This window comes from Pelodiscus sinensis, chromosome 7, assembly GCF_049634645.1.
Source record: "Pelodiscus sinensis isolate JC-2024 chromosome 7, ASM4963464v1, whole genome shotgun sequence".
Classification (NCBI taxonomy): Eukaryota; Metazoa; Chordata; order Testudines; family Trionychidae; genus Pelodiscus; species Pelodiscus sinensis.
Genome location: NC_134717.1, coordinates 65,306,252 through 65,324,442, shown reverse-complemented (window position 1 = coordinate 65,324,442; position 18,191 = coordinate 65,306,252). Strand labels below are relative to the sequence as shown.

Genomic DNA, 18,191 nt, shown 5'->3' with positions numbered 1-18,191 from the left:
CTCTCCTATATGCATTTCCCACATCATGCTCATTCCCAGGATCCTTGAGAAGATCAATAGGGATGGAGCCAGTGTGATTCTCATAGTGATCTCCTGGGCTCTCCAGTCCTGGTTTACTTTTCTTTACCAGTTGTCTCTGCATTCGCCATATGCCCTTCCCACTTCTGCGATCTACTGATCCAGGTCACCCTCAGCCCCAACCCCTGCACTTGACTGCTTGGTTCCTAGTTGGTTCTGTGCATCTGAAGATCTCTGCTCTGCACAAGTTAAAGAGGTCTTCATGCTCAGCAGAAAGGATACCACTTGCTCTACTAACCTCCATAAGTGGCATAAGTTTGTCTCCTGCTGCACGTGTTGACCCATACACAGCACCCCTTCATCAAATCCTGGAATATATCCTCTCCCTAAAGCAGTCAGGACTAGTTATTGCCTCGCTCAAAGTACAACTCACGGCGGTTACAGCCTTCCGATATTCTATAGACAGCACCTCTGTATTTACCCATCCAGCTACCAAGAGGTTCCTAAAGGGGTTGACCAACTTTAATCCGCCTCACAAACCCCCATCTCCATCCTGGATCTTGGACCTAGTCCTAGAGACCCTTACTCCACCACCTTTCGAAACTTTGGCCACTTCACCACTCCCAATGATGACACTCAAGGTGGTTTTTCTGCTTGCCATTACATCTGCGCGCAGAGTCAATGAACTTGTGGCTTTGATGGCAGTACCATCAAACAGAGACAATGTTATTAACAGAGACAATGTTATTCTACTCCCTCACCCAGCCTTCATCCCCAAAGTGTGCTCTGAGTTCCATGTTAACAAACCAATCACCCTTCCTTCCTTCTATGCCAAGCTCCATATCTCTCCCCGAAAGGCAACCCTCACCTTTTACGTAGGTAGAACTCAAGCTTTCCACAAGACACAATGCTTACTGATCTCCCTAGTGAGGGAGAAACCAGTATCATCTCAGTGCATCTCGAGGCTCATAGTTTCGTACATTAGCACGTGCTACTCCATGTGAAATAAGCCGCTTCCAACAGAATCCAGAGCTCATTCCACAAGAGCTGTAGCTACATGCACAGCTTTCCTACTAGGAGCTTCCCCATGAGACATCTGCCGTGCAGCCATATGGTCATCTAATGGCATCATGCGATTGTACACTTTTTGGCTGCTGACTCCTCATTAGCCTCAGCAGTGCTGTCAACAGCAGTCAAACCATGACTCTGGGACCTGCTGTCCAGGCATTCTTGAGTACTGCTACAAAGTCATCTACAGTGAAGCAACCACGGGGACATCACTCCAAGAAGAAGAGGAAGTTACTCACTTTGATGCAGTAATGACGGTTCTTCGAGATGTGTGTCACCGTTGGTGTTTCACTACCCGCCCTCCTCCCCGCTCCGGAGTCTCTTGTTCTTCACTTCTGTTTTTTTCAGATACTCGGGCACATGAGAGGAACTTGTGGGAGCCAGACCGCACGTGAGTGCAAAATGGCGCGAATGCCACAAGGTATGTGCTGCTCATGCACCCTAGGGCTGATTACCGCTGCTCAAAACTCTGGTCTGTGGCTCCGAGACGAGCCCGATACCTATGGTGGAGCACCCCCGGGGAGACACATCTCGAAGAACCATTGTTACTGCACAACTTTCTCACCCATTACCAAGACAGTTTCCCCAATTATCACCTGTAATACCATTAACTCACAAACATCCCACTCTCCCTACCTTTAATATCAGCAATTCACAGACACTTACCTTCCTTCCTCCCCCTTCCCACCCCCCCGCATTCCCCTTCTGTTCTGCAATGTGATTTGTCCTTTTCATATTTGTTCATTTTTTTAATTGTATCCTTTGGTATATATGGTTGTGACTACTTTCTTCCACTATTTGATCTGAGGAAGTGGGTCTGGCCCACGAAAGCTCATCATCTAATAAACCATCTTGTTAGTCTTTAAAGTGCTACATTGTCCTGCATTTTGCACGAAAGTGAGTAACTTCCTATTTCTTGTTTATAGTTCATTAGTTCTTATTGTTTACAGCTAGCTGCTAGTTGTCATACGGGCTTTTGTTGAATTTTCTGTTTCTTCTTGGAGGTCCCCCAGGGTATGCACGGCAGCTTTAAGAATTGGTTACTTTGGCAAACCTATACCCAGAGGGGACCCGCATATGGCTTGCCTCAAGTGCTTAGGTGAAGGACACTTAGCTGAGAAGTGCAGTAGCTGCAGGAGTTCCCAACCTAGAACTAAGAGAAAGCCAGATCAGTGCTTAAAACTCCTGCTTGCTTATGGAGTTTGCAGTTTGATCCCTGGTGCCTTCTCTTTGGTGGGCAGAGTGCCGCCGCAGTGCGGAGAGCACTGGCTTCGGTGTGGGACACGTTGGCGCCTTGTAAAGAAGGCCAAAAAGAGCATTGGCGTTGCTTCCCAGCCAGCAAGGCAAGCTCCTCTGCTCAGCACTGTTCTGTCTCCAGGGCTGCACAAGAAGTCCAGGCCTAACAGGGGCCAGTCTCTGCCCAAGAAAGCTAGCAGTCAGTCTATTGTTGTGCCCCCTCAGGGGAGCACCTTGAGGATAGTATGGCACTGTCAACTCTGACCTCAAGGATGGGGCTGTCAAGTCTGGTGTCGTTGGAATCCCTGGAGTGGGAAGTCCTGGAAGAGGAGCTGGACCCCCCTTTGCTGCTGGATAGTTAGGTTGCAAGGGTCCTGATCCTGATGATGGAGTACGCCAAAGGCACTGGCATCAGCACCTGTACGAGCCATGTTTGTGAATTGCCTTGGGTTTGGGCAGCATATTATCTGTATGGGGCACAGGCTGCCTTGATGATGCTGAGCTAATCTAGGCACTTGGTGTCACGGGGAGTGTGTGTGTTGGTCTTCATCCCCAGACTGGAATAGGCATCTAATGTTAGCCACGTTTCTCTTCTGTTGATCAATCCAGAGCCTTGGAGAATGCCTCTTCAGAGACAAAAGCTTCAGAGGGGTAGATGAGTTAGTTTATAACTAGAAAAGCTTAAAAAACAATGAATAGTCTAGTAGCACCATAAAGACTAACAAAACATGTAGATGGTATCATGAGCTTTCATGGGCACAACCCACTTTGACTGGAATATTAAAAGTCCAGATCCAAGAATAAATAAGGGAAAGTGGTGGAAGGAGGAGGGGAAAAAAAGGAGAAAAAAGACTGTGAATAGATTGTTTGAGTAGCTACAAGAAGCTGATAAGAACAATTAGCACCTCCATTGTTTGGTTAAGTCATTAGAATGTGCAAGGTAATGTGGGAGCCAGCATCTGATATCCCTGTTCATTCCATTTTGATCAGAATCAAACTTGTAAATGAAGTTAAGTTCCAACCTTTCCCTGTGTACAGTATTTGGTTTGTGGAATTGGCCTGAAACAACACAGTGACTTGGAGATCCATTAATGAGTCCCCGGGCAGGTGAAAGTGTTCTCCAATAGGTTTCTGTGTGTTGCCTTTTCGGATATCTGATTTGTGTCCATTAATGCTTTCTGGTAGAGACGGCCCAATTTGATCAATATACATGGCAGTGGGGCATTGCTGGCATTTGATGGCATAGATCACATTAGTGGATGTGCAGTCAAATGAGTAATGGCTGATGTGGTTGAGTCCAGTGATGAAATCGCTTGTGTAGCTGTGTGGGCAGAGTTAGTACCGGGACTGAGTGCAGGGGTGGGTTTCTGGATGAATATGATGGTGTGTTGCATGGTGACTGGAAAGAATTAGTTTGAGGTTAGGGGATTGTATGGAGGCAAGGATTGGCCGTCCAATGCATTATCACCAATCTACAACTTGTCTTGGAAAATGACCCCTCGCTCTCAGGCCTTGGGGGAAAGGCCAGTCCTCCCCTACAGACACCCCCTAACCTCAGACAAATTCTTTCCAGTAACCATGCAACAAACCTCCATCATAATCATCATTAAGAGGCACAAAGTGGCTGTAAGAGGTAACAGGAAAAATGATCCTGTGAGGGAGTCAGATCAGGGCCTGGCAGGGACTAAATAGGGCCCTTTTGCCCAATTAGCACCATCCCATTTTATCTGCAGCCGATGCCAGGCCTGGAGGAAGAATAAAAAGAGGGAACCTGGCTCTGCAAGCCTCCAAACCCTCCCCCTGGCACAAACGGGGAAAACCAGGAGGAACCCCCCCCCTGGGAACAGGGGGGGAGAATTGGACTCTTGGGGCCATGACCCAAACTTAAAGAACAGACTTTGGTAAGTGGCTCGAAGTCCTAAACCCCAGGCCCCAGCTAATACCAGGACCTAAATACACTAGGTCTCCTCACTGCCCATGAGACCCAGCCACAGATCTCTTGAGCAGGATCCCTGTGCAGCAGCTGGTTTTGGAGCGTCTGTTGCTGTGACCAAGTGCAGGGAAGTATACCTGAATGCAGCACCGGGCACTGATTCTCATCACGTGCATTGCCCAGAATGCAGCTGCAATGAACAAGCCGCAGCTCGCTCCTGGGCTGCCATGGCTGGGGTGGGGGGCATGCTCCAGTGAACTAGTTACCTGCTATGCTAATGTAGTAACTAGTTAGCTGGTAAGCTAAGCTAACTAATTTAACTCACTAACCTTTAACATTCCTAGCAGCAACCAACAGAATGGAACCTGCTAATGCATAGGTAGATAAACAGAAGCTTTGAGGGCCAGACTGTAGTGAAGGGATGGTTCTGATGACCGTCTTTATCTGAAAGAGTCTTTCTCTCCCATCTGTGGCAGAAGGGTAACCCCATGTGTAGCTAGCTGAAGCAGAAATTACTATTTTAATTTTTTTTAACTTTTTTTGTAAGTTAATTAGACAAGTAACCTCATCATTGTGGAATTTGCTCTCTGGCTAGCTGGTCTCAAAGGCATGCACTGCAGTGTTCTATGAATAGTGCTGCACATCTAAGGGAGCGATGTGATTGAGGTTTGTACACGTAAATTACCAATGATAACTTATTCTTATTCCACTAGCATGAATTGGAATTGCAGCACCAGAGGGATGAACACAGAATCAAGTTACTCCAGCAGACACTGGCAGAACTGAAGGAACAAGAAAGAAATGTTGCTGCTCATAAAAGTCAGCGAGAGCTTCCTTCATATCCTGGACAAAATGATTTTAACGCCAGCTTGTCCTTGACAACTGAGACTGAAGCATTGCACCTGCAGCAGCAGCAACTAGAGAAGATAAGGCAACAGTTGCTTTTTGCTGCTGTCCATCTAAACGAATTCATATATAAAACCGTTGATAAGTGAGTAGTAAGAATAGTTAATTATTTTAAGCTAGTGTTCTTTGAAATAGCTTCCACTGGCTACAGTTGAAGTCAGGCTACTGAACTACCTGCACCACTGGCCTGATCGAGTGTGGTCGGTCTTATATGTCTTACTAGGGTTTCTTACTTCTTAGTTTGTACAATAGAGGCTTGAGTTTTGAAATGGTACAAAATGTAGGCCATTGGCCAAATCCATATCTAGCACTATTTTGAATTTCTATCCTAAAAGTTAAGAAACTGTTGCTCTTAGCCCACCACAATTAATTTATGCCTGTAAACAAGTTCGAGAAGTAGAAAGCTCGTGCTAGTAAAAAGTTATAATTAATGTTGTAGTTTTATCTGTTAACAGCAAGCAAAGCCACTTTCTGAAAAAATTATATATATATTTTTTAACAGAACGGTTAATGATTGGTCTGCATCAAATGATGAAGCTATAGCATCTTTACTGCATACTTTAAAGGAGTTGAAATCGGAGTTATTGACCTCTTCTACTCCTCTGGTAAGGGAGACAACACGCGCACACATTTTAATATGCTTCTATTTCAACGTTTGGTTGCAATTTACATGTAAATTGCAGCTTAGTGCAACTTCTGAAGGAAAATAACTCCTCCTTTCTCCAAGGGAATGGAGGAGGGGAAGAACAGTTGAATACTTATTATCTTACCTTTGTTGTGTTAATGTATGTTAATCGTAGACTTTCTGGCATTGATTGCTATTGCAAAGGCTGCTTCTCAAGTGAGACAGCTTCCCATGTCCAAACCTGGCATATGTTGTCTCCTGTTTATGCGCATCCAGACACAGATTTACTTTTTTAGCAAACTTCTGAATAGTTTTTCAGAAGCACAATCGTGGCTTGAAGTTTCAGGAGGGGAGGAAGATTTGATTTGAAGCATCCCTGGTATTTTTGATACTGTATACAGTCTAGGAATAGTCGCAGACCAGGTTGCCTAGTGTAGAAGAATTTGCTTAAGGTTATATTTAAAATCTTCCAAAACCACTGCCCTGTCATTAAGGTCTTTTTCCTAAGACACATTGTAATGTAGTTCCTTGTAAATGGAAAAAGAGTTCTCTAAGCCCCACCTTCTCAGCCTTCCTTAGCTGCTTAAAACAAAACTGTCTACTTGTGACTTTGTGGCCACAGAATGCTTTGGCCACTCTTTCACTAACAAGTTCCTAGAAAAACCTAAGGTGAGACGTATTTGAAGATGGCTTTTGAGAACTTATCCTGCTGACGCCCTCAATCTTTTTGAGTGTGGCTTATATAATTCGACCAGTGCTACAGAGCACAGTCTGAGAAGGAAACTTGCTCTTGCTTTTTGTCCATGAAGAGCTGCCAGTTCTCATTGTTTCCAGCTGCTTAATCACGTTAAAAGAAACAAAATTGTACAATACTTTTATTATTTTTCAAGTAAGTAATTGTTGTAGTGGTCAAAGGGATGCTGTTGATCGTAGGTGGAATGTGTGATTGTTAATGGGAGGAGGGTTGTTCATGGATAAAATCATAGAAATGGGGGGATTGGAAGAGACCTGGAGGCCAACTCATCCAGTGCCCTGTCCTGTGGCAGGACCAAGTGTTCCTAGGCCATCCCTGACAGATGTGGATCCAAACTCTTCTTAAAAATGTCCAGTGATGAGTAGCAATGATGGGGATTCCCCAACCTCCTTTGGAAGCCTATTCTAGTACTTAAATCTTTCTAACTGTAAGGATAGTTTTCTTATATCTCACCTAAATCTCTCTTGCCAGGCTCCACACAACGCTGCCACTTTGAAACGTTGCAGGGAGCCCAGCATCAGGCTCCCGCAGCATTTCAAAGCGGCAGTGCCACACGGAGCCCGGGGTGTCCCCAGCTGACCCCCGGCTCCAGGTGGAGCTTTTGCGTTTAAAGTGTAGCAATGGCACTAAGGGTGTTTCTACACTTCCAAGGCAGACACGCCCTATCGAACAGTCGATGCAAAATGCATCAACTATTGGATTAGTCAGTTACCCGCAATTTAACATCCCCACTCCAGGGAGCTCCACAAGCAACCCAACGGGTATCACTAGGGAATGCTTTCCGATGGCTAAGTGTGCACACATTGTAATGAACGTGAGCAACACATCTAGGAAAACAAAAGTTAGGAAAGGTAAGTAACCCTTTTTGTCTTGCATACAACAGGCCTGTTAATACACTTCATTATGCCATAGCTACACCAGTATATCTTGGTATAAACTAAGCCTGAACAATATCTTCAGTTGCTGTTTATCAGAAAAACTCTATTGAAGTAATTAGGACAAATTCTTCTTCATAGAATCAGAGAGCTGGAAGAGACCTCAGGAGGTCATCAAATCCAGCCCCATGACCAAGGCAAGACCAATCCCAACTGAATCAACCTAGCCAGGACTTAGTCAAGCCGAGACTGAAAAACCTCTAGGGACAGAGATTCCACCACCTCCCTAGGTAACCCATTCCAGTGCTTCACCGCCCTCCTGGTGAAATGATTTTTCCTAATTTCCAACCTAGACCTCCCCCACTGTAACTTGAGACCATTGCTCCTTGTTCTGCCATCCATCACTACTGTGAACAGCCTTTCTCCATCCTCTTTGGAACCTCTCTTCAGGAAGTTGAAGGCTGCTATCAAATCCTCCCTCACTCTTCTCTTCTGCAGACTAAACAAACCCAAATCCCTCAGTCTCTCCTCATAGGTCATGCACTCCAGTCCCCTAATCATTTTGGTCACCCTCCACTGGACCCTCTCCAGTGCATCCACATTCTTTCTGGGGTGGAGGGGGCCCACAACTGAACATAATACTCCAGATATGGCCTCACCAGAGCCGAATAAAGGGGAATATTCACTTGTCTAGATCTGCTGGCAGTGCTCCTCCTAATGCAACCTAATATGCCATTAGCCTTCTTGGTTACAAGGGCACCCTGTTGATTCATCTCCAGCTTCTCATCCACTGTAATCCCCAGGTCCTTTTCTTCAGAGACTTTAAGGCTTTATGCCTGTCTGTTACTGTAAATCAGCCTTACAGTAGGTATAATTTATTCCTGTGTTAAGGCTCCTTTATGCTGCCAGGATTGTATAAAGTGATATAAGAATAAATGGGAACGGACTCCAAAATTATCTACCCTGGCTTCACCAGTTGATGATCTGGCCAAAACAGTGTAGTTTTTGTTTTGTGGCAAAATTCCCCCTTAGAGATCCATGTTCCATTGGTGCGTCTAGGATGCTAATAGCTGGCCTTTCCCCACAAAAAAGGGGTTTCTTTTAATATCTCCTGTACTCATATGACCATAGTTGTATTATGATGAAGTTCTTCACCTCTAATTTTCTCGTAGATTGTTTTTCAAAGGAATAAGGAAGTTACAATAGTGTACATTTTAAATAAATGGATCTACATATAATTATTTCAATATGCAAAATTCCAGGTACATCACAATTCAGTACATCATTTAAAAAGTGACTGTGAAATTGTTTACTGTGAATATGGTTGTATTGATCTTATTTCAATTGTTGGATATGGTCTGTAGAGGCTGGATAGTGGTAATGGCCTGTGTTATCCAGAAAGTCGGACTCGATGATCTGGTGGGCTCTTCTGGCCTGAAAATCTCTGATTCAGTGATTGCTTGGTAACAATGTAATGCTGCTTAAAAAAGTATTTGAAATATAGGGAAAAAATTAACATTTTTACCCTTTTTTGAAATTTAATTGAAAATTTCCATAATAAATATGCATGACAAACTTTGTAACTCGTCAAAACTCTGTAACTCGTCAAAACTCATAGGCTCATAGACTTTAAGGTCAGAAGGGACCATTATGATCATCTAGTCTGACCCCCCTGCACAGTGCAGGCCACAAAATCTCACCCACCCCTCCTAGAATAATCCTCTCACTTATATCTCAGATATTGAAGCCTTCAAATACTTTGAAGACCCCAAGATGCAGAGAATCCTCCAGCTGTGATCTGTATCCCATGCTACAGAGGAAGGCGAAAAACCTCCAGGGCCTCTGCCAATCTACCCTGGAGGAAAATTCCTTCCCGACCCCAAATATGGCGATCAGCTAAACCCTGAGCATGTGGGCAAGACTCATCAGCCAGACACCCAGAAAGTTCTCTATAGTAACTCCTATCATCCCTCCATTGACCTATTTCCCACTGATAATGAATGGTCAATTAGTTACCAAGATCATGTTATCTCATCAAACCATCCCCTTCATAAACCCATCTAGTTTAATCTTGAAACCAGATAGATCTTTTGCCCCCACTACTTCCCTTGGAAGGCCGTTCCAGAACCTCACTCCTCTAATGGTTAGAAACCTTCGTCTAATCTCAAGTCTAAACTTCCTACTAGCCAGCTTATATCCATTTGTTCTTGTGTCCACATTGGTATTAAACTTAAATAATTCCTCTCCCTCCCTGGTATTTATCCCTCTAATATATTTAAAAAGTGCAATCATGTCTCCCCTCAGCCTTCTTTTGGTTAAAGTAAACAAGCCAAGCTCCTTGAGTCTCCTTTCATAAGACAGGTTTTCCATTCCTCGGATCATCCTAGTGGTCCTTCTTTGTACCTGTTCCAGTTTGAATTCATCCTCCTTAAACATGGGAGACCAGAACTGCACACAGTATTCCAAATGGGGTCTCACCAATGCCTTGTATAATGGCACTAACACCTCCTTATCCCTACTGGAAATACCTCGCCTAATACATCCCAAGATCGTATTAGCCTTTTTCACGGCCATGTCACAATGGCGGCTCATAGTCATTCTATAATCAACCAGGACTCCGAGGTCTTTCTCCTCCTCCGTTACTTCCAACTGATGTGTCCCCAGCTTATAACTAAAATTCTTGTTATTAATCCCTAAATGCATAACCTTACACTTCTCACTATTAAATTTCATCCTATTGCTATCACTCCAATTTACAAGATCATCCAGATCTTCCTGTATGATATCCCGATCCTTTTCTGAATTGGCAATAGCTCCCAACTTTGTGTCATCCACAAATTTTATTAGGACACTTCCACTTTTAGTGCCAAGATCAGCAATAAAAATATTAAATAAAACCTTTCAACTCCTGTCAAATTGTCAAAAAGTTGCTAGTGGAAGATTTCTACCAGCTCTCTGAAATGGCTATTTTAACCTATTACTTGCCTCTGTTTTATAGAGGAGAGGAACACGTTATGCTTTGCCCCCTCCTACTCTAAAGGTTTAAAATGAGAATAACTGGAGCCTGGTTGGTGAAGCTATAAATATTACTAGAAAGCAAGTATATTTTTCCTTAATTTTAAAAAAAAGAAACCACTGCAAAGTTCAATTTCTCTGGAAGACCTTTTGTTGAAAGAAAATGGAGAACTTACGCAGTCTGTAACAGTATTGACAGAAGCGAAATTAGAATTAAGAGCAGCAGTTTCTCAATTTGAGAAGACTTCAGCAGGGGCTATATCATAAGGGAATTGGTAACTAACAGATATGTGTTAATTTTTATTTGACTTAAATTTTTCTCTTTGCTGTCACACAGCTGTATCCATGGCAGAAGACCAAAGGCAGCTACCAGCTGGCCTGATGCTAATAAAATACCAATATGCTAGACTTGCATAGATTAGTACATATTAGGATTTGCTATTTACCTGATGTGCTGTGCCCATCATTGTACATACTGGTCCTATTGACTGATTATTTAGAAATGCTGTGCATAAATTGACACAAATATCAGCTCATCTGCCACGTAACATTGTTCATGGTCAGCATAGTGCCCTATTCTCAGGTGGCCACTAGTATAAAACTTTCTGGCAGGCATTTTCACAGTATATGCACTCCAAATTGGAATAGATACAAGCAACAAATCTCGAAGAACAGTAGTTATTAAAGGTGAATAACCATTTTCCCCCATACAGTCAATTTACTATAGAATTTGACGTAAATAATTTTTATATTCCTTTGGAAGTAATGAACCTTGATTTCCTTCTTCGAATTTCCTTTTTAGATCCACTCTAGAGATGATGTTCATTCCGTCCATGAATCAGAAAAAGCTTCCTGGCAGCGGGAAAAAACTATTTTGCAGAATGCTTTGAAACAGGCAGAATCTGAGCTGGTCAAAGCTACTGCTGAAAATGAAAACAAACCAGTTATGGAAACTTCAAATCCAAAGGTAAAATGGATGACGCAAAATGTGATGATAAATGCACTATGAAGAGTGGTGAAGTTGCTAGATCACAAAGAATCCCTTAACTTGTGTGCTGCAGTTTCCCCATGTTTTCATGTGCTTAGGGTACAGATTTGTTGTGTAATATTTGGAAACCACTTTAAAATTCTTCTCAAAATGTGTTGAGATGCTTATTTTTTTCTATTACTTATGTCTCAGAATTAACATGTAACACTTCTACAAGACGGAATTACCTTTCTTACATATGCTTGAGTCAGATGCACATGGTAACTTTTTCATTTAAAAAAACCCCCTGACTTTGACAAACGTATAAAAACATTAAAAAGGCCATGCTGGGTCAGGCCAATTGTCCATCTAGCCCAGTATTTGTCTTCTGACATTAGCCTATGCTGATTGCTCCAGATGGAATCACAGAACAGGGCAGTTCTCTTCAGTTCCAGCATGTGGTGATCAGAGTTTTAGGGGGTGACAGAGCACGAAGTTGCATCCCTGACCATCGTGGTTGATGGACATATCCTCTATAACTTCCCTAATTCTTTTTTAACCAGTTGTACTTTTAGCCTTCACAACATCCTCTGGCAGTAAGTTCCATCATCTAATAAACCATCTTGTTAGTCTTTAAAGTGCTACATAGTCCTGTATTTTATTCACCTTATGACATTCATTTGCAGCAGGCTTACACTAAAGGAAATACTTCTTCACACAATGCATAGTAGAGTGTCAAATTTTAGCATGAATGACAGTTCAGAGGATTCCCTTTCAAGTGCAGATTTAAAAGGCTTTTGAAGCAGGATGCAAGTGATTAAGTCGTTGAGATAGTGTCCTTTCTGGTTGAAATGATCCTGTGATCCTGTCTAATATCTGTTTTGTGGACATTGATCCTTTGGCGAAGTGTCTGAGACGTTTGTCCAATGTACAAAGCAGACAGACACTTTCGGCACAAATTATATTTCTGGATGCGCATGAATGTGTTCTTGATCTTATAACTCACTTGGTTAGGTCCAATAATGGTATCAGCGGAGTGACTATGTGGACAAAGCTGGCACCGAGGTTTGTTGCAAGGGAAGGTACCAGGGTTGGTATTAGTGTAGTATGTCCTGTGGTTGTTGGTAAGAATCATCTTGAGGTTAGGTGGTTGTCTATAGGAGACTATGGGTCTGTCTCCCAGAGCCTCTTGAAGTTTAGTATCCTGTTCCAGTATGGGCAGTAGTTTATTGATAATGTGTTGGACAGGTTTAAGTTGGGGGCTGTAGGTGATGACAAGTGGTGTTCTATTGTTGGTTTTCTTGGGTCTGTCTTGAAGTAGATGGTTTCTAGGTATTCGTCTGGCTCTTTCAATTTGATTATTTATTTATTTATTTTTTATTTCTCCGGGTGTCATGAATGAACTGTCATTCATGCTAAAATTTGACACACTACGCTTGAGTCTCAACAAAGACTCTGGCTATCTCACCCATTACAAAGATAGCTTCCCCAATTATCACCTCTAATACTATTAACTCACAGACATTTACCTTTCCCCACCTCTAATACCATTAGCTCACAGACATCTACCTTCGCCCCCCCCCCTCCCCCGGCATCTCCCCTCTGTTCTGAAATTTGATTTGTTCTTGTCATATGTGTTCATCTTTTTTTTTTTAACTGTATCCTTTGGTATATATGGTTGTGACAATTTTCTTCCACTATTTGATCTAAGGAAGTGGGTCTGGCCCATGAAAGCTCTTCATGTAATAAACCATCTTGTTAGTCTTTAAAGTGCTACATAGTCCTGTTTTTTGTTTCAGCTACAACAGACTAACACGGCTACAGTTCTATCACTATAAGATGAATACTGGTTCTTGTGTTGTGTGAAGGGGTGAATAACATTTCCTTATTCACTGTTTCCACAATATTCATGATTTTATAGACCTTAATCATGACTCCCATTAGTCATCTCTTTTCTACATTGAACAGGTCCCAGGGTTATTAATCCGTGCACACAGAATCTGTTCTAATTTTTTTGTTCTTCTTCTCTGCTTTATTCCAATTCTCATGTATTGTTTTGAGATGGGTAGACAGAAACTGCTCACAATTTTTAAGGTGTGGGCATGAATTGAATATACAAGTGTGTTTGCAAGCACGTGCTTATAAGTGTAAAACTTGGTGTTTAAATTAGGTATTTTGGTGCAAATGTGGCTATATAGGGTCATAACTAGCCAAGCATAACTCTCACCCTGGTTAGTTGGAGTGCTTGCTTTACAATGCCCTGCTCGGTCAAGGTGCTTCAGTCTTCAAGACCGTGAGGGAGAGAGGAGGAGGCAGGTCCTCCCAATCCATCAACTCTCAGCCCAGGATCCTTTGGGAATCAACTCCTCCGTCAGACTTCCCAGCGGGGACTCTACATCCACTCCTACCTTTGTCCCTTCAGTTTGGGGCATAGCCCTATAATCCAAGTTGCAGTGGTGGCTTGTCTCTAGTAGTGCCCGCTCATGGACTCTGTGTGATGCCCTGTTATGGTCCCAGAGCAGCTGTAGGTTCAGCATTTGGAACCTACCCACGTTTCCATCCTTCAGTCATCCATTTCTATCTTAAGTCAGTTGTTCCTAGGCCACTGCCTCAGTCTCCTCTGGCCAGCTAGCCTGCTCCTGTTGCCAGGTCATTTAAGATCCACGTTGCTCTGTAATTCTCAGGCTTCTCTCTGTGTTTGAAAGGCTTGTGTGTCACAAGAACTTACCAACCATCCATGTAAATTATGTATTCAGGGCACTTCTTTGAACTTTAGAAGCATGTATTAACCCATTTGTGACAATTTTAGTGTAATCAAGTTAGGTGGACTTTTTGAATCCAACATGCATGCTCATTAATATTAAATAGTCAATACAAATTTTGATCTAAAGGTTAACAATGAAACCGTTTTCCCCAGTATTTGGTGTGAATATGGGGTTCAGAAGCTCACAAATGTTAAAACTGTTGGACTGTCCAAAATCACATGCATGTAAGGTTAGTTACATGAGGCCTTGTCTACACCAAAAAATAGCTGCTGTTGTCACTGCCTCCATATCAGCAATGTTGGAAGCTCTACTGTAGATATCTTCAGGCAGCTGTTTTTAGAACCTTAATGGACAGGTCAAGTAACTGCAAAAATTTCTTAGTGTAGACAAGGCCTCATGGACAGGTAGAGGTATAGCAGACATTCAGACCTTCATATAAAGTTTCCATGCAGCGAGTATCACAAATACTGCTATTTTTCAGTAAATGGTTCATATCGGGAGGAGCTTCAGTAATGCAAATTCTAATGGAAAGTTTTATTTTCAAAAATATTATGCAATTTGTTCATTGTTTTAGACTCAATTCTTATTATGGCCTTCCACACAATTTTCCAGAGCAAAACGGCTTTAGCTGATTTTTGTCAAGTGACAGACAGCAGGTTATAGGAGAACTTTTGGGAGAGTCAACAGGTCTGGCTTGCAATGAGTTTACGAGTTTGCTTAATTAATTTCCTTTACTTGGGTTTTTCTCAGCTACAGAAATTATACAGGAAGTATCTGCGAGCAGAAAGTTTTAGAAAGGCTCTTGTTTATCAGAAGAAATACCTCCTCCTCCTTCTGGGTGGGTTCCAAGATTGTGAGCAAGCAACACTGTCGCTGATAGCTCGTATGGGAGTCTATCCTTCGCCTGCAGATCTGCAAGTCTCTGAATTACGTTCCCGCCCTTTTACCAAGTTCAGATCTGTGGTGAGAGTGGTCATTGCGGTATCAAGGTAAAAATAAACACATAAAATAGTCTTCCTATGTTTTCCTTGTAAATGTTACAATATGTCCCCCAGATGTAGTTTGCCTATTCTGGAGTGAAAGATGTATTTAACAGTTATTTCAAAGTATTGCTTAGATGATATCTGTGTGTGTGATCAATATGGCATGTTCATGGTAAATTTGTTTGATATGTGTCTTATTAGAATACTTTTAAACATTGCTTCCTGAAAGTCACTTCTATTTTTATACTGCACTCTGGTATCGGAGAACCTGCATTTAGCATGTGTGAAGGAAAAACCCAATTAAGTGATATCCTCTCTGAGTTCATGGAATATTGTAATCCATAGTAGAATATTGTATTCGTCTGAAGTATTAATCCTTCCATCTGAACTTATTCATGCTTCAATAGAAATGAGCACATTCCTCTGAGTTCACCCAACAAATTCATTTTACAGCCATCGTGAAGCTTTTCTCTTTGATTTATCCACAAAGGATCTGTGTGTAATGAAAGTATCTGATTAAGTTGCAAGACCAGCACCCTACTGGTTGGCGGTGATTAAAGTATAACTCTTTAAATGTAAAAATAATTTTCTAAATGTAACAGGTGATTCCTTCCGAGTCTTTCCCTTCACTTGGTAAAATTGTGATTTGGCTGAGGCTAATAATTGCCTGATGTGATTCTAATTAGAGAGCTAATCCCAACCGAAGAATAAACCCTGCACTCTGTTATCCTGAGAGGGAAATTTTCATAGCAACAGCAGTAGTATGACATGCAGGAGCAGGAAACTAGTGTAGCCCTCTGTGACCGACCAGGCTGGGGCTGGGCACCGCTGAGGGCATCTGCTCAGGGTGAATTGCTCGAATTCGGGGCTCTCTCTAGCCCCCAGACTGGAGGCCTTCCCAAATAGGTCACACACCAGTCCCACAGAACGCTTCAGCTGCCTGCCTGAAGCATCACAAGCAAAACCCCTCCGACACCACAGCAATATCTGTGGCCCAGATGGCCCCAGGCCTCATACGCAGGTGAGGGGTCTAGAACCCAATCTCACCTTCCCCGCACAAGTTCTGTCCGGTTTCAAGAAACCAGTCACAGTTCCCAGGTCAACTTACACTCTGGATCTTACCCACAAATCACACTGAGCCAATCCTTTAGAATCTACAATCTAAAGGTTTATTACTGCAAGAAAGAAAAGCATGAGAGTAAGGTTGTTAAAGTATCATACATTACATGCATCGAATCTCCCAGTTCTCAACGCAGGCTTGGAGCAGAGATGTAATAGCTGCTGACTTAAAAGTCTTTGGTGAACATCCTACGTCAGGATGGGACCACAGTACTTTCCGGCTCTTCGATACCTGCACTGCTGCCTCTGGGATGAATTGCTGACCTGAGTACCAAGATGGAGTCGGCCATGTGGCATATTTATACTTCCTTCCTGGTCTCTTCTTGGCTGCAGCAGGTCACCTGGCCAACGGCCTATCCCTGTGTTCCCTGCTGGTAGCCCTTAGGTGTCATTCCCCATTCTTGAGGTGAGTTCTTGGCCTATTGAGGGCTATTGTTCCACAGAGTCTCACTAATTAGCATGTCCATAGGCCAAGCTCTGCCCACTGCTCAACCACATACAGAGAAATATTCAGTACTCATACAAAATACGTGCTTATAACTTCACACATAGACATTATACAATCACATAAATAGCATATAGAGAATCAGAAGAAAGTCAGCTTCTATTCGACACCTCGCATGGCCCCCTTTATACCACTTTTGGGGCCAGCACCCACCCCCATGGGTGCAGCTGTGATTTGGCTGCTTCCCCAAATTCAGTAACGTGACACCCCCAACGCAAAATTGATGCAGGAGGTGATGCTACTAACATCCCCAAGGGCATCACACGGGTTCCCCCGTCCTGGACAAGGCATCTGCCACAATATTCTCCTTCCCCCTTATGAAGACTTATGTCCATGTCATATTCCTGCAGGGCCAGGCTCCAGCGCAGCAACCTGGAGTTGGTCCCCTTGGCCTTGTGCAGCCAAACCAGAGGGGCGTGGTCACTCAGCACAGTGAACCTCCTGTTGTACAGATAGGGTTTGAGCTGCTTGACAGCCCACACTATGGCATAACACTCCTCCTCAATCGTAGCGTAATTCTGCTCCGCGGGGGACAGCTTTTTGCTGAGGTACACCACAGGGTGTCTCCTGTCACCCGCCCCCTACCCAATGTTAGAGGCATCGGTGCACAACAAAAAGGGATTGTTGAAATCCGGGCTGGCCAGCATGGGTTCCTGGGCCAAGGCATTCTTTATGCTCTGGAACCCTTCCTCACAGGCCTCTGACCACACCACCCGGTCTGGCCTCTCCTCCTTAGTGAGGTCCGTGATCGGGGCTACGACATCACTGAACCCCTTCACAAAGCTCCTGTAGTAGTTGGCCAGGCCCACAAATGACCAGACCTGCTTCTTAGTTTGGGGAACAGGCCAGTTCTTAATGGCCTCCACCTTCAGGGGTTCGGGGCGCACTGACCCACTGCCCACCATGTGCCCCAGATAGGTCACCTCGGCAGCCCCCATCCTGCATTTGGACAGCTTGACAGGCTGGCCTCCCTGAGTTGCCGCAGCACCTCGCCTATGTGATTGAGGTGATCCCGCCAGGAGTCACTGGAAATGGCCAGGTGGTCAATATAGGCCATGGCGAAACCCTCCAGCTCTTGCAGGACCTCATTGATCAGCCTCATGAAGGTGGCCCCGGAATTCCGCATGCTGCAGAGCAGCACCTTGAACTCATACAGGCCGAACTCCACTATGAACGCAGGCTTTTCCTGTGCATCAGCATCAAGGGGTATCTGCCAGTACCCCTTAGTCAGTTCCAGAGTACTTATAAACTTTGTCTCCCTCCTCCCCCAGCATGTCTAACAGATCCCCTATTCTGGGGATGGGGAAAGGGTCAGGCTGCATGATAGCATTTAACTTCCTGTAGTCTACGCAGAACCTTATGGTCCTGTCCTTTTTAGGCACCATCACAATAGGAGATGCCCAGGGGATCCGGTGATTACAC

General features: G+C 43.6%; 1 protein-coding gene across 13 annotated transcripts in view; it reads left to right on the top strand.

The window, feature by feature from the left end:
* Positions 1 to 18,191, top strand: part of PCNT (pericentrin) — a 179,211-nt gene that overhangs the window by 153,122 nt on the left and 7,898 nt on the right. For 12 of the 13 annotated variants that reach the window (XM_075934141.1, XM_075934137.1, XM_075934138.1 and 9 more), the window contains 4 exons: positions 4,969 to 5,246; positions 5,664 to 5,766; positions 11,233 to 11,397; positions 14,913 to 15,151. In XM_075934141.1, coding sequence (XP_075790256.1) covers positions 4,969 to 5,246; positions 5,664 to 5,766; positions 11,233 to 11,397; positions 14,913 to 15,151 — 785 coding nt within the window. Of the gene's footprint in view, positions 1 to 1,434; positions 1,744 to 4,968; positions 5,247 to 5,663; positions 5,767 to 11,232; positions 11,398 to 14,912; positions 15,152 to 18,191 lie in introns of those variants that run through there. The other variant, XM_075934142.1, reaches the window with a different exon arrangement.